General features: G+C 36.0%; 4 protein-coding genes across 6 annotated transcripts in view; 2 read left to right on the top strand and 2 right to left on the bottom strand.

Moving 5' to 3' along the window:
• The window catches only part of LOC129795035 (probable asparagine--tRNA ligase, mitochondrial), a 1,173,171-nt gene that overhangs the window by 32,627 nt on the left and 1,120,071 nt on the right, over positions 1 to 20,473 (top strand). The gene's annotated exons all lie outside the window — the stretch shown is intronic.
• Positions 3 to 5,149, bottom strand: LOC129795058 (SPRY domain-containing SOCS box protein 3). Its single transcript, XM_055836087.1, has 3 exons — positions 4,912 to 5,149; positions 2,830 to 3,507; positions 3 to 234 (listed from the first exon to the last, which is right to left on the bottom strand). The coding sequence occupies exons 1-3, from the start codon at positions 5,147 to 5,149 to the stop codon at positions 101 to 103; spliced, it is 1,050 nt and encodes a 349-aa protein (XP_055692062.1). The 3' UTR covers positions 3 to 100.
• LOC129795075 (uncharacterized) lies at positions 5,049 to 19,378 on the top strand. Of its 3 annotated transcripts, none has more exons than XM_055836106.1 (4): positions 5,049 to 5,164; positions 11,944 to 12,399; positions 13,463 to 13,859; positions 18,705 to 19,378. In XM_055836106.1, the coding sequence occupies exons 2-4, from the start codon at positions 12,083 to 12,085 to the stop codon at positions 18,870 to 18,872; spliced, it is 882 nt and encodes a 293-aa protein (XP_055692081.1). In that variant the 5' UTR covers positions 5,049 to 5,164; positions 11,944 to 12,082; the 3' UTR covers positions 18,873 to 19,378. The 3 variants fall into 3 exon arrangements, with proteins under 3 accessions (XP_055692081.1, XP_055692082.1, XP_055692083.1); XM_055836107.1 differs by lacking the exon at positions 5,049 to 5,164 and adding an exon at positions 8,735 to 9,922; XM_055836108.1 differs by lacking the exon at positions 5,049 to 5,164 and adding an exon at positions 8,735 to 9,387.
• LOC129795010 (esterase B1-like) lies at positions 14,701 to 17,237 on the bottom strand. The gene is made up of 4 exons (XM_055836015.1): positions 17,030 to 17,237; positions 16,114 to 16,951; positions 15,380 to 15,555; positions 14,701 to 15,313 (listed from the first exon to the last, which is right to left on the bottom strand). Exons 1-4 carry the CDS (start codon positions 17,177 to 17,179, stop codon positions 14,810 to 14,812), a joined length of 1,668 nt encoding a protein of 555 aa, XP_055691990.1. The 5' UTR covers positions 17,180 to 17,237; the 3' UTR covers positions 14,701 to 14,809.

The raw sequence follows: 20,473 nt of genomic DNA on the forward strand, positions 1-20,473 counted from the left end.
AATTTTTCATTCCAAAATTCATTTTCTTTTTATTTTCCACGTAAAAAAATATAAATCTCTGCATTTCTGATCCTTCTGATCAGCACCTAGCTCCTGGCGCCTATCGCCCGTGATTGCAGAAGAATTCATAGCAATCAAGATCATCATCGGAAGAATTGCAAGATGTTTCCTTTTCTTTGTGCGTAATCTCTAAATTCCCATAAACATCATCAGTCACTTCGTATTCAGTCTCATCTGGAAAATGAGAGAAAATAGAGAAGTGAGAGACGATTAAAACCAAGAAGAAAGGGAATTCAACAATAGGAAATCACATTATTCATGGAAAATTCCCACAAGGGGCTCCTCAGTAGCAGAATCAAAAACAACCAAAGGAATAAATTCGTCAAGATTCACCATGTTGGATTAAAAATAATTCAAACATTGCAAATTATACTTTATTCATGTTCCAGAAGCTCAAGCTGGCATGAAAGGTATGAAGATTCCGAGAAAGAAGTATTTCAGTGGTGTCCACAAGGAGTGATTTCATTTTTCTTTTTCAATTTCATTCAGTATTTTTAACTTTCTCGAGATGTCGAATACAGGATGATTTGTTACAACAGTAAATTTAGTTTTTTAGAGCTCTAAATAATTCCTCAGTGGTAAGATTGTCAATTATTTGAACCCTTGTCAACAATTTCCTTTGCTTCTCTGGGCGTTTTACATCGACAGGGAGTGTAATTTCATACATTTGGTCCTTAGAGCCGGAAAAACTTCAAAATGAATTGATTTGAAATAGAAAGTTCTTATAACCAATAGAAAACAATTTTTTGTCCCAATTTTCCTTAACAGTAAGGAGCAATACAAGGGCTACATTGTAAAAACGGGTAAGTCGGTTCGGATTACATACAAAGTTAGCCGACTTAGCCGTTTTTACAATGTAGCCCTCGAATAGAGACTTAAAAGAATGGATTTATTTATGTGTACGGTGGAACATTTATCTTTCTAAGGTTTCGTTTACAGAAATGAAACTACGATATGATCCAGAAATTCATTCAAAGATTTTTTTGATGCTCGTCTTCTCAAGATGAATCGGACAAAAAATTGATTGGACGGACAATACTCTTGGCATGATAGAAGTGTTTTAAAAATTATAGATTTTATAATGATCGGTTCACTTTATTTTGCAACTCGTAGGAACAAATGGTTTTGAATTTAATTTTTTGTGTGTGAGACGATCAATTCTTGTAATCGCCCAAAAATCCAACCTTGATCGGTTGGTTCAATTGCAGTTTAGTATCTGTTCGTCATTCGTGAGTTGTCCTTCATTCGCTAAAAAATTTCTGCTGTGTGGTGAAGTGAAAAAAAGACAAATTCAATGAGTGTAATTAGCACAAAGAAAGCAGGAGGACCATTTAAGGATAGATCAAAGAAATCCATTGTATGGAGTTTCTTTGAAAAATCCAAAGACGCAAAGACCGCCGTTTGCCAAGTGAAAGACTGTAAAGCCAAAATTCAAATCAGCGGCAATACTTCTAACTACCGCGATCATTTGAAACGCATTGGTATGCTCGACGATCAGATAATCAGGAGTGATGTCGTGGTGTTTCTTCCTCAATCTGCTCAATCCATGCGAACAGAGCTATTTCCATTTGATCCATTAATGGTCCCCTGCGCCTTTTTTTTCAAAAATCCTGCTCACTTCTTTAGCCACCTTCGCACATTTGATCACATCCTTCTTGGCCAATATAGTGGTGATAGTGCTCCTGAGCAAGTTGAAGAATGTTGAATTTCTGATGGCTTTTTCCCTTCATTCTTCATTGCAACAATGGCCTTTTTCATCAATTAAAATGGATTTTCAGGAGCTCTTCCCATTTTTCTCCTTGTTTGCTAACATTTTTTCCAGTTTTCCACAAATTTTCCACTTTTTCCTTTATTTTTGCACAAATTTTCTCCTACTCCACACTCTAATAAGGAAGTCTTTTTTTTATTTTTTATTTATGTTGAAAATAGGCTTTTTCACGAGCCCAAAGTAATAACAATACAAAATAAAAGCTTTTGACTCGAGATTATCCTTAAATAAAAAGCAAAAAAACGAAAAAAAACGAATATACTAAAAGTATTGGGTTGTCCAATATTTATACGGATTTCTAACCTAACATTTTAACCATTGCATTTATAGGGGATGAATGAGACAGAAAATCAAAATTGTACTGAATTTATGTGAATATCTTAGGTTAGAAATCCGTGTAAATATTGGACACCCCAATAGTAATTTTTGTTCAAATTCACATCCAATTAACTAAGAATTGTGTTTCCCTCAGTCTTAAAAAATATTTTTTTTAGAAATTCCTTCAATCTATTCCATAAAAGTTGCATTCAAAACCTCACTTATCAGCCCCTTGATGTTATAAGAACGTAATGAAGCTTCACAAAATCCATGAACTCGAGATTTTCGTTCAAAAATAGAATCATAAACCAGTGTGGACACCAATTTGGAATTAATTAGCACTCTGGCGAATTTTTTTGTGTGTCTCAAAAGCACAAATAAAAGCTGTCTGGACAATTTGCATAAACACCTTCAACAACAACGAATTTCCTCTCGCGATTGACAAAAAAAAAGAGATTATTTTGAACAACAAAAATATAATATTTATATAAATGTATATTTTGAACCAGCCTTTTTTGTATTTTGGGAGTCTCATCACTGGATGCGTGGACTCTGAGTTGAAAAAGGGAAGGGATGAGGGGGAGGAGGAGGAGACGGAAATGCTGTGAAAATGCACGACAACCTTCTTTTTGGAGGTAAAAAAAAGTCCTTTTAGTGGGACTGCAGGGAGGGCATTGGCTCACCTTTGGTTGCTTTGGATGTGCCCTCACCGAGATTCTTCAGTAGGACGGCATTCTCGAGGTTCTCCGGTGGTTGCTGCTGTCGCTTTGAGATGCGATCGATGGTGTCTGTGTTGTAGGCATCGTCCGTCTGCCGGAGGAACCAGAAGCGCTTGACGATGATGTCGAACATGGGGTAGGTTTGGAGCTCAGCAAGGAGTTGCGGATGGCGGTAGATGGTCCTCATGGCGTGGTACTGGAGGTTCTCCTCAAAGGACACCGCATTGAGGAGCTTCATTTGCGACTTGGCCGCCGTGGAGCTGAGCATTGGGTAGAGTTTGACATTCGGGTCTGTGGGGAGATCATGGAAAGCCTGACCCTGGGGCACGCGATTAATGTACAACTCCATTGTGCCCCGACGGAGGTTCAGCAGCACACCCACAATGGAGCCCTGAGTGAATTTCTTGCCGAAGAAGTAACTTCGGCCACTGTGGAGGACAACACCGCGGTACGAGTAGCCCCAGGAGTGCTCATCGAGCCCAAGGGTGCTGCCGAAGGTATACTGATGCGATGTCAGGTCAACTTTATCCGTCCCCACGCCAACCATCATGTCCGTACCCGAAACTGGTGACATCATCTTTATCTCCCAGTAGTGACACATCCCCATTCGCAAAGGCTCTGTGCCACGTACCATGGCTGTGCCTAAATGCGCGCGCGAAAGGAGCAAGAAATCCTCTCACTTTAGCATCTCTCCCCAAACAACAAATCAAGGGGTGTTTATCTGAATGAAAATCTTCGGATTATTCGCCAAATATTCGGATTATTCACCAAGATTCGGATTATTCACCAAGATTCGGTTGATTCGCCAAATATTCGGTTGATTCGCTAAGATTCGGTAGATTCGCCTATATTTTTTATGCACAAATAACACATTTTAGGCAAAAAACTATAACTTTTAAGCATTTCGCGTATTAAGGCCTAACCTTACAACAGCGTCAAAAGACGCTGTTGCTTGGTTAGGCCTTTATAGACGTACATACCTAAATAAGTTTGTTTGAATTTTTTGAACTTGGTTTCAAATTTAGAACAATTTTTTTTGTAGAAAAAGGTTCTCAAATCATCGGAAAATTCGATTCTCTAACTTCGGGTCCAAACTGTGCTTAAAACCACGTTTTATACATCAAATATTTGTTTAGTAGAATATGGCCTGTAGGCCGTCAGCTTTTTGTTGGTCAAGCTGGTAAACAGATATTGAGTCAGGCTACAACATATCAAAATTTAAAAGATTTGCCTAATGGGGACTCGGAGATATAGCCCCCTAGGCAATTTTTGTTTTTGTTTTTAGCGCCTCTTGCGGATGTTTTTGAAACTTGAAATGTTCTAAACAGTTGTAGGGCTTCTCAATACCTTTCATTTGATACCAAGATGGTCAAAATCGGTCAAGCCGTTCTTGAGTTATATCGAAAAAACACTTTTTGCTTTAGGCCGCCATATTTGCTAAACGGCTTGACCGATTTTCAAGTATGAATTATCGTTGAAAACGTCTCACTGAGCCCTACAACATACTAAAATTTCTAACCTCTAGCTATAAGGGAACTGGTTGACGGTGTTTCAAAATGGCGGATGGCGGCCATCTTGGATTTTGAAAATGCGAAAAAATGAAATTTTACATCTACATTCCTATAGAAAACTTCAAACCCGAAGTCTCTATCTGTTACCGTTGTCAAACTATAAGGTAAAGTTTAAACCACCACCCACACCGGTAAGCCGCTTGGAACAAAAATGTCACTCCAACTTTTTCGTAATGTGGAGTGACTAAAACACCTAAAATATAACTTATACGAAGTTCGAACGCGGTTTGAGGTAGTCAGTTATTCCGACATTAACTAATTATGAAGAATATTGATCAAAATTCGCAAATATTTGCATAATTTCCCAATATTCGTGAAGATTCGGATTATTCGTCATGATTCGAATGATTCGCTAAGATTCGTCAAGATTCGTCAAGATTCGCGAAGATTCGCGAAGATTCGCCTAAAATACCTAAAGATTCGCCAGATAAACACCCCTTGCCAACAAATCCTCCAAAACAAAGGAAGCATTTACCTTGACTGTAGACCGGGTGGAAGTTTACAAGCCTGTTGTTTATGTGGCTGTCCGGATGTGGGATATTCGCATCCCAAGACCACTCACACACATCACAGTGCTCCTCCCCACATCGACACTGATCAATAATGTACCTCCGTGTGGGATCTTCACGCTCCTGCCGCAGGAAGCAGCCACAGAATGGGGGCACTTTGGCGCTGCGCTCAATATCTGCGTAAATCATCGAAAGGAGTCCCATTCTCTTCTTCACTCTGTGAGTATCTAAAATTACGTCTGAAAGCACAAATTTACGGATTTACAACGCAAATCTTCTCGAAATTTCCACCAAAAATCTGCACTGCTCGAATTTTTTCCACTATTTGTTTTTATTTTCTACGGAGAAACGTCAAAATTATTTGTCTCCATCGTTAACGCATTGCGCTACGTGTATAATACTCCGATATTTTTATACACCTGTGTGTAAAAAAAAATATTTTTTATGATTTTACGTAGAAAATAGAGTGAGAAACATGAAAAAATTGTTAGAAGATTATTTCTTAACTTATTTTAGGAAAAAAAACGTAATTTAAATAAAAATTGACTGTAATGTAAGAAGTATTAAAATAGAATACAGTGCGGTTTCGCAGTAAAATATCTTTCAATTTTCAGTTTTAACACTCTGGAAGACAAAACTGGCAATCACTGCCAATTCGACTTTTTTTAAACCGCCATAGATTAAAATCTATCCAACTGATATTGATAAATTCTATATCTACGTGAAGGCGACTTCTAATAATAGAAGTTCGTCAAAAGAAAATCTGGAAAAACGTTTTCTTTATAATAGAAAATTAAGCTCAAAGTTTGAGGTTAGAAATTCGTGTCTTCCAGTGCGTGTTAATCCAAGACGGGTCTATTACTTGGAGGATCAAGGTTTCTAACCTCAAAAGTTTGACCCTCATTTTCTCTTAAAAGAAAATATTTTTCCAAGTTTTCTATAGACGATCATAAAGTAATGATTCTTCTCTATACACAGATGTATTTGTGACGATCGAAAAAAGTCGAATTGACCACTTTGTCCAGCAAAATCCTTAAAGGGTTAAAGACTTTTTTTAGAGAGGAATCATTCTAACCTTACATATGTATTTAACACTCGGAGGACTTTACTGGTACTTGCTACCAATTCGATTTTTAAAATTGCCATAGAATAAAATCTATTGGACGTATCTCTATGAATTTAGCATCTATGTGTAGGGAATTTTATTTACTTTAAGATAGCAGAAAGAAAATCTCGAGAAAAGTCTTTTCTTTGGAAGATAATTGAGGTCAAAGTCAGAATCCAACGTGGAGGATCAAATTGGTAATAAGTACCAGTCAAAATCCCATACATTTTAGCCATGGTTTTGAGGTTATGTTTCCCCATATTTCCCAAATAAAGTACTCTTGTTCACTTTTCCTCGGTGAAAATCATTAAATGTGGACTAATTTTATTGCCGGTAGTTAATAAAAAGTTACTTTAAGAATCAAAGTTTGTGATGATTTAGGCGCAATAATAAATTATGTAAAATTGTAGCTAAAAAAGTCGTTTGAATTGGCAATTTTGCATCAATTTGACGCAATTTTTTTTCAGTGACGATTTTCTCAATTAAATATTTAGTAATTAGGTGTAGGAATGCTTGAAGGATATTAAGAATTAGTCAAACTTTCGATCCTCGTACAATAAACTTATAAATAAATAATTATTGAGCATATTTTATCAACTGGTACTTATTACCAATTTGATCCTCCGCGTTGTGCCAAATGTTGGGTCCTCCAAGTGTTAAAAAATAACCGCAGCGGTAAAGCTTTAAAACAATTTTAAAAAGTTAAAAAAAAAATCTCAAACCCATGAGACTATCAAAAATGAATGGAAAATTAAACTGCTTTTAGCTTTAAGAATTAATTAAGTTTAATAATTTTAAAAATGTTATAGCATTAATATGCCCTCAAAGGTCCTCTAAGTTTAAAATTGTACCAAAAATCATATTTAAGTATATTAATAAAAGAATACCTAATCATGAAAAATAAGAACATTGTAACTTTCCTTAACTATTATGGAAAGTTTCTGCAAGCTCTTGAATCAATCTTTTGAGTTCAATTTGTTCAATTGCATAATAAACAAGGAAATATTAGATAATTCTGTGAGATTACATCGTTTCTGGTATTAGTTTTGTGCGTTTTGTGATAAGAAGTACTTTGTTAGTATATAAATGGGCGATTAATTTCATACGTCTTTTTTTTTTTTACAAATTTCGATTTGCAGCAAAACGACAGCAATCAAGTATAACTCTTTATTTTAACACCTGAAGCACTTTAACCTTTTTTTTTGTTAACCCATTAATTAACGTAATTTATATGTGTGAAACCGTTCTGAATGATCGGGTCTGAGAAAACAACACGAAATAAATTTTTGAGTCGCTATCTTTAAAATTATGGATTACCTACAGCGTCAGTCATGGCGTCTTAACGAAAAGAGTTTAAAAAAAAATGCATTTTTAAACATTAACACGTTGATCTCTAAAATCTAATTATTTTGTTCTAATTAGATACTAAAATATTTAAAAACTTAATACGATGCCTTTTCAATAGTAGGGGAACGTGGCCTAATTCCGACCTCCAGAGGTCCACGCAGAATGAGAAAAAATGATATAAAATAAAAAGGAATATTCTTAAAGGAGCTCATGCAGCTCCCAAGGGCGAAGTACCTAATTGAAGGAAACGCAGAAAACAATTTTAACCCACCCAGTCTTGTAGGGAATCAAAAAAGGATAAAGAATCGCCAAAAATATTCACCTTTTTCCACTGGGGTCACAACGAAAAAAGGCAATAAAGTTTTGTAAAAATTTAAAAAAAATTGGCCGCCATTCGCCATTTTGTTCATTTCAATGCATGAAGCATATGTTTCAATGCTTCGTCAATATGAGTTTGTTGGTCGATGACAGTTTGACATTTCATTTATTTTTTTTTGGGAGAAATCGTGGTAAATGTGTTTTACGTGTTGTTCAAGAGTGATTTTTATATCTGAATACCTGAAGGATGAATTCCCTCACAGCTTGTGACCGTCTCAGCGAGCACATCATTGGTCGTGGAAAAGGTCTTGGAAAAGGTGGTGCCAAGAAACATCGTAAGGTTTTGCATGACAACATCCAGGGAATCACAAAACCAGCAATCCATCGTCTTGTCCGTCGTGGTGGTGTGAAACGCAAAGGATTCCAGCGCAGAGGATCTCTCAATTCGTGAAAAAACCATCTTCAAGACGATCCACGACCAATGTTTTTAGATTGCTTTGTTTTGTAACGAGAGATGTGCTCACTGAGACGGTCACAAGCTGTGAGGGAATTCATCCTTCAGGTATTCAGATATAAAAATCACTCTTGAACAACACATTTACCGCGATAATTAAACTAAAAAAAACGCTTTTTTTTATATTTTCTCCCAAAAAAAATGAATGAAATGTCAAACTTCCATCGACAAGCTCATAACGAAGCATTGAAACATATGCTTCATGCATTGAAAGGAACAAAATGGCGAATGGCGGCTAATTTTTTTTTTGAATTTTTACAAAACTTTATTGCATTTTTTCGTTGTGACCCCAGTGGAAAAAGGTGAATATTTTTGGCGATTCTTTATCCTTTTTTGATTCCCTACAAGACTGGGTGGGTTAAAATTGTTTTCTGCGTTTCCTTCAATTAGGTACTTCGCCCTTGGGAGCTGCATGAGGTCCTTTGGTACCATTTTAAAGTTTTAAGTAATAGCGGATTGAAAAAAGCCTTAAGACGTCCGAATTGGGCCACATTTCCCTACTAATTGTCCTACTGTGAAGACAAATTTCCTTTTTTCTGAAGACGTTTTATCGCGGAAAAGTCTTTTTAACGACGGTCCTACTACGCGATCACGGCTGTAATCTAAAAAGCTATAAAATTAATTAATGCTATTACAAATCCTTCGCAAATTCACATGTTTACCCTCTTAAAGAATTTTTAATAATCAAAAAAATCCTTTTTACGATTCTCAAATCTTAAAAAAATTAGTCAAAAAAAAAAGAATTTCCAATAATCGAGAGAAATTGAATGAAAATTGCGATGCAGCTGCATTGCGAGGGGGCTTTCAAGTGCTGGAAAATTCGTAGAGTTTGCGCACATGGCGTGATTTTGGTTCTCCGCTCCTCATGAGCAAAGCTATTTTCCCCAGCTCATTCCACTCGGCCCAGTTTTTCGCATCCTCAAAAACATCACGAAAATGGTCAGTGCGATGGAAAAGTCGATGGTTGGGCTGTAAAAGTGATTTCTTTGGTGTGAAAAATCCCCATTAAAAAGCATTTGGACTCACGCACGCACGCAGTGGAGTTATTTTGTGGAAAACACACATAGGGAGGGCCCTAAGAGTGGTGCAAAGAAAAGAAAAAAAATGAAAAACTCAGCCATATGTGAAAATTCTTGTGAAAATGATGGTGACCTGGGGGTATGAGGATGAAATTAATTGATTATTTATCCGTGTGCGAATAAAAGGCAAGAGGTGCTGAGAGATGCAAAAAAGAATACACGTACCGTGGAGGCAACGTGCGTAGAGGAATTTTTGTGTGAAAAGAAGGGAAAAACAAGCATTGAAAAAGAGGAGAGAAAAGCGTTTACATTCAAGAGAATTTTTCAGCCTCCCTCCCGCAAACGTTCCCAATAAACACACATAAGTTTAAAATTGATTTTCTTATCGTGTTGCGCGCGCTTTTATCAAATGCTTCTTCCTAAAGCACCACCAACACTACTTGGTGCAAGATAAAAGTTAAATTTTATATTTATTTTAATTTTGCTATTCTGCAACAAATTTTTCAAATCATCTCTACGTGTGTGGAAACGCCAGACGGAATGGGAAAAATATTGTGGCAGAAAAATAAGAAAAATTGTGTATGTGAAGAGAAAATAAATAAAGTTTAAGAAGTATAATTATTCCAAAGCGCACAGTGAAGACATGATAAAAAGAGAACATTCGTAGATAAGAGGTAAAATGTTTACGGAATCGTATGAGCATGTACTGTATAAATAGAATTATATATAGCACTACATACATACATATATCGCACAATGTTATTTGAGGTCAAAGACTACAGAAATCTGCATGAATTTTATGCACAAAGCCCCATCATCAGACATATTCATGCGTTGCAACTTATCCTTATTATGCTTCACACAATCTTTAGATTTAATTCTCAGACACATCCTGAGCTTAAGTTTAAGTTTAAATTCTTCTTAAAAAAAAACTAAACATTCTGAAAGTTTATACAGTTTAAGTTTTTATTCTGAGGTCAAATAAATTATTTCTTAACGAAAAATAAGAGAAAATAAATTATTAATCGTTTTTTTTTCAAACGTTAGAATAAACGTCAAACGTTAGAATGAATGTTTAACGTTAGAATGTCTAGCTTTGGAATAAATGTTAATAGACGTCTAATATTAGAAAATAAAGAACAAAAAGTTGGTAAAAACCGTCCAACGTTTAACATGAAAAGTCAAGCATTTGAAATCGAACGTCAAACGTTAGAAAAGTAACTTCAAATATGAACAAATAACCGTGAAAGGTTGAAAATCAAACGTCATATCTTAGAAAACAAAGTGAATAGTTAGAAAAAAAGATCAATAAAATAAAATCTCAGAGATTTAATAAAAACGCTAAACGTTAGAATTGTGTAAAATAATTGTCAAAAGTTGGTAATTCGAATGCAAAAAACTTTTGGTTTGATATTTTCATAAACATGACACTTCATGTCCTTTTCCTGAATCAATTTTTATCCTCCCTTCACAATTTAATAAACTGATGGCTAAGTGCTTTCAATAGAATGCAATTTATAGGAATTTTTGTCGTACTTTTTGTATCTAAATTTCTTTCTCTTTAGCACTCCACTAGTAGAACTTTCTTAGATTTTCCATAAATTCATAAAATTTGGACATTAATCGACAATTTCGGGAGCTTAAATCGTGAAGTCACAAATTAAATCTTATTTTGTATCAATTCAGTTTCTGAAAATGAGTAAAAGTTTATCGAGGTCCTCTCAAGGATCATCTTTATCTCGTAGCGAAATATGTTCTTTTGTGTTTTTTTCTAACAAACGACTGAATTTTATAGCCCCGATCTCTTAAAATGCCCTTTAATTATAAAATTAATAAGAAAAGTCAATTTCCAAGCAAAATTCCTGAAATTTAGGAACATTATCATTGTTTTCAAACTACATAATTGAATCGTTTAATGAGCTTTCGAACACAAAATATCCTGTCGCATTATATAGTATTCGTCACTTGAATCTAATACCTCCAATAACTATTCCCTTTGGGAAGTTTCACAAACAATAAATGCACAAATAATGGAAAATAATTCACAATTGTCACGATTGTGGCAAAGAAAAATCCACGTAAAGCTAAAGGACGCCAACATGGCGTCCAAAATGACGTTTTTAAGGTTAAGGATCACTTGAGCAGGTGCAGATGTGCGGAAAAGGCTTTTTGGGCAATACCCGGAGCTTTTTCAATGCAATTTACACACTCTCTCTCTCTCGATGAATTTCCACAGAAGTGTGTCAATGCAAAATGGAGAAATCCAGTTTTTGTTTATTATGAGACCACACCACCGAATGCTGAATAAACAGAAAAATAAGAAGCCACAAAGCCCAATTGACTTAGCACTCGTACTGCGGGAAGATTGTGACTGACACTGACTCCATTTGAAATTGTACATTTCACCGATGCTTCCCTCTCTCCATGCTATGTGGCTATATGGTGTCACCGAGAGGAGTTTTATCAGTTTTGGTGTCACATACGCCAAAAGACGGGTAGTGTGGGGCGGGTCAGAGTATGATGATGAAATGCTTTAATGCAAAATACCCCAGGGAGGGAAAATAGGTCAAAATACGCATACAGAGATAATGCTCATTAATTATTTTCTAATTTATTTTAATTTTTTTTTTATTGATTTTTAATGTCGCAAAATAGTTAAACGATGATCAATCATTTCATGCTTTTGCTTTGGCAGCTTTTACTCTCATCCATCTTGAATTTCATCCGAGTGCGCCCACTCACCTGCTGATTCTGTGGTTCGGCATAGCATCGTTCACCTGTAAACACAAGAAATCACAGCGCCATCTTGTCCTAGGGCAGCATTCCGGGCAACAATGCACTTCTGGATCGATAAACGCTCCCAGGTGTGTGGCTTTGGACGTGCCCGTGTTGCAGCGTCACTGTCCGGCACGGGATTCGGCTACCATCCACGACGACCACGCGGGAAGTCCATGGTCACCCCCGTACATCGCTTTCCCTCCATCCAGGCGCCCCAGAGTGCCACGCAGAGGCAGCGACAGGGGAATCATCATCATCACCATCACCATCACCACCATCATGCGCAATCCATTGCCACAGGGCCACAGACGCAGGCTATTCAGGATGCCTCATGCCATCTAGCAGTATCACCATTGCCGCACATTTACAGCAGGTGAGCCAAAAGGCTTGAAAAATTGTTTTGAGAATTGAATTTGAAAAAGTGCGAGAAAGACGCTAACCTAAAAATATTTCAAAATGGTTGCCAGTTCTTTTTATATAATGCCCAATCTTTCAAAATGGTGGCAATTTCTTTACAAATGACGGCCATAATTTTAAAAGCTTCAAAATAATGAGATTTTTAGCCAGCTAGCAATAATAGTTGACAGTTTTATTCAAAATAAATGCCGTTTTTCTTACAATACCATTTTTTTCACATTCATGGCGACTTCCTCAACCAATTGCCCATTCTTTCAAAATGGTGATCAATTCGTATTAAAATAGTGGTTAATTTCTTTCAAAATTGTGGTTTTTTCCTCCAAAATGATATCCATTCTTCATAGTGATGGTTATTCGACAATTTATGAGCATTATTTTTTTTAAAAGGTTAGCAAAAGCTCCAAACAAAACAATTTTTTAAAAATGGCGTTTTTTGACAGTTTATAATCTCCTAATAATTTTTTATGACAATTTTAGTAAAAATTCGCGAAAAAAAATCAAAAGATGAGATAAAAATAAAAGCAAAAAAGTAGAGAAATCACTAATAAAGCAATTGTGTGCCCCTTGAGAAGTTTTTCGATAACACAAACTCAAGCATTTGATTGTGGATTTCACTTTTTCAAGCGAGATAAAAGGATTTCATGTCTACTGAATGTTTTTATTTTGAGAAATCTGATGCAACGAACTACAAAAATGCGCAAAAACATTCGTTTAGTGTGGATTTAGAGGCAAAAAACCTCAAATTGAGGTGACTACAAGAAATTTTATTGCTGTGTTGAAAGACCACAAGAATTCGCCATGTTTTGTTCTGTTTTTCACATAAAAACACTTATAGCGATGCTTTGAGACACTTTAAGTAGGATTTATTAATAGAAAGTACTCCAAGGGGTGATAAGAGGCTTTTTTTGAAATAGGAAGTTTTTTCTTGAGTTTCATGAAGAGTTTCTTGAAGAGATAAGCGTTCAAGTTGGAGGCCATCTTGGAAACGTGCTACATTTCGTTTTTTTTTGCAATTTTAGTGGCCCATCGCATGCTTTGGACCTTGAGCATGGCTCTATGGGCATAGGGACACAGGGGGAATCCAGCACAGGACCACAGTTGCTGCTTGGGAATGATGCGCGTGCAGCAACGGAGTCGCAACTGTTGCCAGCGCATCTAAAATGCGGCATGTGGGCCTCCCTGGCCCTAGCAACGGTCTTCGTGGCAGGCGCCAAGTTCTACTTTGATCATCAGGGTACGGGACTGGAGGTGCTGATCTTCTGCGCCTTCTCAGCCACATTCTTCCTTGCCGCGTGCACCGTGTCGCTGTGCCGTCGCTCGCGTGACATCCACTTCCCACCGGTGACACCCTCTGTGGCTTCCGCAGATCACGTTGTGGTCAACACAACAGCCGAATCACCACAAATCGTCCATCAGGTTAGTGACACCAAATTTTGCGGTTCCGTCGTCTGGGGTCCGGCATGAGGTCAAGGTCGATGTGAGAATTTATTTTTGACTTGGAAAAGCGCGCGCTCGCGAAAATGCGTTTGTTGACACAAGGCGGGCAAGAGCGACAACAAAAAACGACGTTATACTCACAGCCACAATTTCAAAATCTCCCACAAAGCATCACACAAATTATCGGGTTACAGCTGTTTTTTTTCCTTAATTTAATTGAATCATCACCCATTAAAAAACAGACGCAAATCGTAAAAAAACCGTCATTGTGTTTGAAATCTTTTGAGGAAGTAGCATGACATAAAAAACAAGGAAGAAATCAAAAGAAAGTCAAAATTGATTTGGAAAAGGGAAGATTTTCTTTTGAGAAATCAAAATAATAATTTAATAAAATTAATCTAAAATATTTCTTTTGGAACATTGATACAAGAATCAGTAGTAGCTTAACTCTAACTGCGTACGCAAGAAACACAGAAACATTGAAACATGCCCTCTTTTTATCACGATATTTACTGTCTAGATGCTTTTAAAGGACTTTTCTCAGTTAGAACGTCTTCTTTGGCCTCTTTTGCGGGAATTTGATGCATTTGTAACTTAGAAAAGCAATTAAATTCATAAATAATTGTAAAAATAAAATGTGTCACGTTTTGGTCAACATATGACCCAAAAAACGCATGAAACATAGAAACATTGAAACATTTAAACGAGAAAAACTTCTGAGCTTTTGTTTCGGTCATTAAAAAATGACTTATCGAAGAATTTTCTCCCTTCATCAAGTGAAGTAATGTTAAGTGTGTAAAGGATAAAAGATTAAAAGTCCTTTAATCTGTTTATGCAGTTTATTGAATCGATATCAGTTTAATTTACTGGTTTAATTCATTTTTCAAAATTTTCCAATTGCGAAACCTTTAGTTCAAAATGGCGTCTTGTTAATCCCAAACTTCCTTGTCTCTTGGCACAATCACCTGTTCACGACTAACTTTGTAGAGCGTATCCCAGAAGACAACTCTTTCCTTCTCTGGGAGTTCCATCATTTCCGGTGGATTAGCAATGTTGCAACCAAATAGAGGATTTGAACAAGATATTTGTTCCCACTTCCCCATGGCTGCGTCAAGTAGATCATTATTTGGATCACCATTGATGGCAAATGACGTATAAATTCCAACCATTAACTGCATCATTACGTATTCCGGAGTACCTTCCTTTGGGGTTCCGTAGCCTTCATTGTTGGAGAATATGTAGAGAATATCGTCTGCGTGGGATACACCTGGGAATCCCCGGGCATAGTCTGCCAAACGATACTTATTCATTGTCGGAGATTCATAGGCAAACCGGTAGACCCATGTAGGACCCCTACGATCGTAGTCTGTATTCCTAAGTCGCTCAATTATTGCTCTGTAAATCCCGTACCAAAAGTTCCTGTCACCTATTAGCTACAGAGAAGAAAGGTCTGAATATTTAAATATGAAAAGTTGGAGCAGACATGTTTGATGCCTTACCTTTATGTAGGAGTCCAATTTGTCCACAACTGTTGCATAATCACGACCGAAATAGAAGAGTTTGAGTCTATTCCCGTATAGTTCTCTCTTGAAGGGTTCCTGTGTTAAGTTGTACGGAAGTAGGACAGAAGAGTTTGTGTTGAGATTATCCCAGTATTTTGGATTTTCTTTGACATCTAAGTTGGAAGAAAAACAAGCCTATTAAATGAGCTTCTTTGAGGTGTTATAAGTCCATCTAAAGTTCTACTAAATAATCTTTGAACAAGTCCTTCTAACTTCTGTCCTGTTAACAAATGATCTTCAAAAGGACAAGTTCTTCTAACTTCTGTCCTGCTAACAAATGATCATGGAATGAACAAGTTCTCCTAACTTCTGTCCTGCTAACAAATGATCTTGGAATGAACAAGTTCTCCTAACTTCTGTCCTGCTAACAAATGATCTTGGAATGAACAAGTTCTCCTAACTTCTGTCCTGCTAACAAATGATCTTCAAAAGGACAAGTTCTTCTAACTTCTGTCCTGCTAACAAATGATCTTGGAATGAACAAGTTCTCCTAACTTCTGTCCTGCTAACAAATGATCTTGGAATGAACAAGTTCTCCTAACTTCTGTCCTGCTAACAAATGATCTTGGAATGAACAAGTCCTTCTAACTTCTGTCCTGCTAACAAATGATCTTAGAGAGAACAACCTCGTCTTACTTCAGGCTAGTACCATCAGCAAAAGTTTAACAAACCTTTATAGAAGAGTAGTCCCTCATCTTGTACTCCGCCAATAATGAGTGGAATGGAATGACCCCAAGCGTTCTTAATCATCTCATCAGGATGTTTGGGTATAATACACATCCTAGACTTATAGGCTTCAATTACGGGTCCATAGATTGATTCTAGGCCATTGAATTTTTCTTCATCGGTCAGAAGAGTCTGCTCAGTGGACTTCATTGCTTTTACATCAACCTTACGTAGGTATTCAAAAGCAGATGCTTCATCGGAATCTTCCCCTTCCCATCCGAGTTTTCTAGCCAACCTAATGGCCCAATTGAGCTTTGGCATAAGGCCACGTGCAAAGAAGGCCGATCCTGACATCATTATGGCTTTGTGGAAGAGTCCTTTGCAGAGGGGAGACATGAGGTGGTAATGAATGCAACAAGCTCCTGCACTAAAACCAAACAGCGTCACATTTTCGGGATCTCCTCCGAAATCTGCGATGTTCTCCTGAATCCACCGCAATGCTAGAACTTGATCTTTAAGGCCAGCATTTCCTGGTACCCCAATGGCAGGATCATCACTCGATAGGAACCCTAGAGCGCCTAAACGATGTCTCATTGTAACCAGAATAACGTCTTTCTGTAGCAGATAATTCGGTCCGGAGTAATCCTTGTGATTACGGATCCGCACAAATTGTCCACCAGCAATTAAAACCATTACTGGATGAGGATTACCCTCCAGTCTGGTATTCTTGGTGTAAATATTCAACCTGAGACAGTCTTCATTTATTATTTGATCCTCCACTGTATTCTGTACACCGACAGTTGCATCAAATAGTCCAGACCATGGTTCAAGAGGTTCAGGATCCTGCACAAAAGAACATCAAAAACTTTTTTTTAAAAACAAATCTTTAAACGAAAAATCCGCCATTTTGAAAAAAAAAACCTTAAAGCGAAGCGGTCCCAATGGCGGCTTTCCGTAGGGAACTTCGTAGAAACTCGCGTACTCATAATTGAAATCGGATACTTCAGTTATTCCCTTTATAGGCCCACAGGGTGCCTGAACAATTACAATTTTCGAATCACTTTCTCTCATTTTACATAACTTTTTATTCCAAGTTTGAAGATGTTACTGTTTGAACGTCTCACAAGCGACTAATTAAATGAAAAATTGTTTGGACTTTAATATATAATTAAAAGTGCGGTAAAAACCATGGATTTAATCACGACAATCTCAATTTTAACCGCAAAGCAGACATGAAAACAAACGAAAATTGTCAGACATTCGCGGAATATTCTTGATAAAAAGATTAGGAAAGTGGTTAAAGGTAAAAAAAAACACATAATATTCGAGGAAGAAAATGGAAAAATATATAAAAAGTGACAATGAAATAAAAGTAACGATAAAACCGTATAGAATTTTACTTAGATTTTCTTAATCATTTATTTAGATGATGATTAGAAGAGCATTGTATGATCTCAAGGGATTCTACGTATTCAGCTCTCATCGATTTCAATAAAAAAAATTTCGTTATCGGCATATTTCCTCTTCTACTTCACTGATTTTGCTCAAATTGAATTAAAAGTTAAAGATATTGCAAAGGGCCTACAATACTCTAAGAAGGATATCAAAAACCTCTAAAACCATTCCTTGATAACCAAAAGTCGAAAACAAAAAGTCGCCATTTTGTATTTTAGAGGTGACTTTGAGTAGATTCTCGAAAATTATCTCAAATTGTAGGTTATGTTGAGACTTTTCTAAAACAATTAAAAGAGTAGGCTCGTAGGGTTTTTTGGATGTTCAAAGGTTTCCTAAGAATTAAAAAAAAAGCTTTTCTTTAGAGATTAAAATAATCAATATTCATGCTAAAAAAGACTAGAAAATTAAGAAAAGAATCTTTCATACTTTTTGAACTGTCAAACGTTAAACAAGATTTTTTAGATATTGAGAAATAAACGTTAAACGGTAAAATACCAGACGTTACTACAAAATGTCAAGTGTCTAGAAAAGAAACGTCACACGCTGTAAATTAGTATTTATCGTTAAAGATTAAACTACAAAAAAAATTGGTCAAACGTTAGAAAAAGAATATTAAAAGTAGCAGACGTTAAAACGAGCACTAAAACCTTAAAAAAAAGATTTTAGTGCCTAAGAAAAGAAGTGTCAAACGCTTAAAATTGACATCAAACGTTAGAAGAATGAATAAGAAAAGATTGGTGCTTAGGGCGAACGTTAGAAGAGAAATGTCAAACGCATGTGAGAAAAAATCTTTACGTTTTCAATCCATTTGTAAATCTTTAAAGAAGCAAAACCTTCTTAACAGATTTTTGGCTTCTTCTTCGTCTTCTGTTTCTTGAGATTGATTCCCTACAGGAATTGATCCAATCTCATATCATCCGATTAACCCTTTCGCGTCCACTTGAAACACAGAAATATGCGCTTTCTATAACACGATGTGCTTTATTTTCTTTCTTTCTTAATCTTTTTATTGAGAAGATTAGAAAGTGAAGAAAGCAAAAAAACAAGCTGAATTTCCTTATAATTAAGCTTAATTATTTGCTGATTTTATCAACGAAAACTTACATTAAAATAATTTTCTTTCTGTTTTTTGTTCTTTCAGCAAAATGTTGCCAGTTTGTCGCAACAGAGTGCAAATGCAGCTTCAATTGTGGCTGTGACACCTCCACCGGCACCACCGCCGCCATATCACATTGCCATTCTTTTGCCGGAGAATTCAAAAGATGTGGAGGAGTCCCCACCTCCGGCGTATGACAAAATTGTGATTTAAACATCTTCAAAACACCAAAGAAAAGTGAAAAAAAAAAGTATTTTAGAAGAAGAAAACTCATCTCTATGTTAATAGAAAAAAAAATGGAAAAAAAACTTCTCCAAAAAATGAATTTTCAAACTGCTCCGAAGAAACTCAAACCATGCATTTCACCTCTATCATCAAATTCCTCCAATCTACTGCCCTCTAGCGTCGTCAAGCACTGCGGCCATTTCTACCCAGTGCGTCGTTAATCTCGTAAAGCAGCAAAAAAAAACAGTTGAACTGACAAAAAACGAATATTTTCTAAATGTGATTCTTTTTAAATAAAAAAAAACTTCTACCTTTAATTTTTCTATCTTAGAAACGGATCTATATTGAAACTTAATTTAATTTAACGGATAAAAGTGGAAAAATGATGTAAAATTAAGGATAAAAAAGTTTATTGAGTAGAATAAATAAAAAATAAAAATAAATAGATGATCTGTATGTCAGATTGCCAATAAAAGCCATGAAAGAACAGAAAACTCTTTTGATTTTGGAGGTAGATCCTTCTAGAAGTTTCCATTAGAAATAAGATATCGGTTAATCCGCCATCTTTCTTTTCTCTATCTACGTTACTTTTTATCAATTTTCAGATAAGAAAACTATAGGTATTCATTTGTTTCCTTCTATATCAATGGAATAACATGAATCAGGCTTAAAAATTTGGCACGACGCTATCTACTCGCAGCCATTATCTCTCAGTATCTTCGTGATCCGCACACTTTTTAATGCCACATGATATTTCTTCATATGGACGCTCAAAGTTCAAAATGACCAAGATGGCATGTAGAATGTCTTGCGAAAAATTTCGGGAGTTGCAAAATCAATTTCTTCTGTATCTCTTGCTGGATCTTTCAAGTGGAATGAGTAAACTCATTTCTTTTGCAACGATTTTAAAAGGTTTTCCTGAAAAAATTGAGAAATTTTCAAACATTCTTTCAAACTCTTTACGATAATTTGAAAGGAAAATTTTTCGATTACCTTTTTAAAGGTTTTTTTCTTGAGTTTTCTATCAGTTTGATATATAAAGTAGAAATTGATTTTGTTTTTATGATAAAAATGAATAAAAAACGCCATCCGCCATTTTGATATACAACTAACCCTATTTGTAATGGCTTCCAAAGTAAGAACTTCAAGAGAAAACAGTTACACATTTTAAATTCTAGTAAATTAATTAGCTTTAGAGAAACATTTTCATTGATAATTAGTTCTTGAAAATTGGTAAAGCTGTTTAGGAAATATGGCCGCTTAAGGCTTGGCTTTAAGGTTATTTTTCAATATAATTAGCCCTACAAAATAGAACATTGCATTTGGACGTTCCAAAAATGCTCGCATTTATTAACAATCCTAACCTCACTAATCTCAATCATCAAAAAATCCATTTAAAAATTATTTTTTTGTTTTAAAATGAACAAAAGACTTTTTAGGGTGTATCAAGAAATCAATAAAAGCTTATTTTGATCGAAAGAATTTGCTTATTTTGCGAAAAAGTCACCCAAAGCAATGCGCGTGAATATTTTTTTCACAGCGTACAGACGGTTAAAAATGGTTTTCTTAACACTTGGAGGATGGAGGTT

This window comes from Lutzomyia longipalpis, chromosome 4, assembly GCF_024334085.1.
Source record: "Lutzomyia longipalpis isolate SR_M1_2022 chromosome 4, ASM2433408v1".
In the NCBI taxonomy this organism is placed as follows: domain Eukaryota; kingdom Metazoa; phylum Arthropoda; class Insecta; order Diptera; family Psychodidae; genus Lutzomyia; species Lutzomyia longipalpis.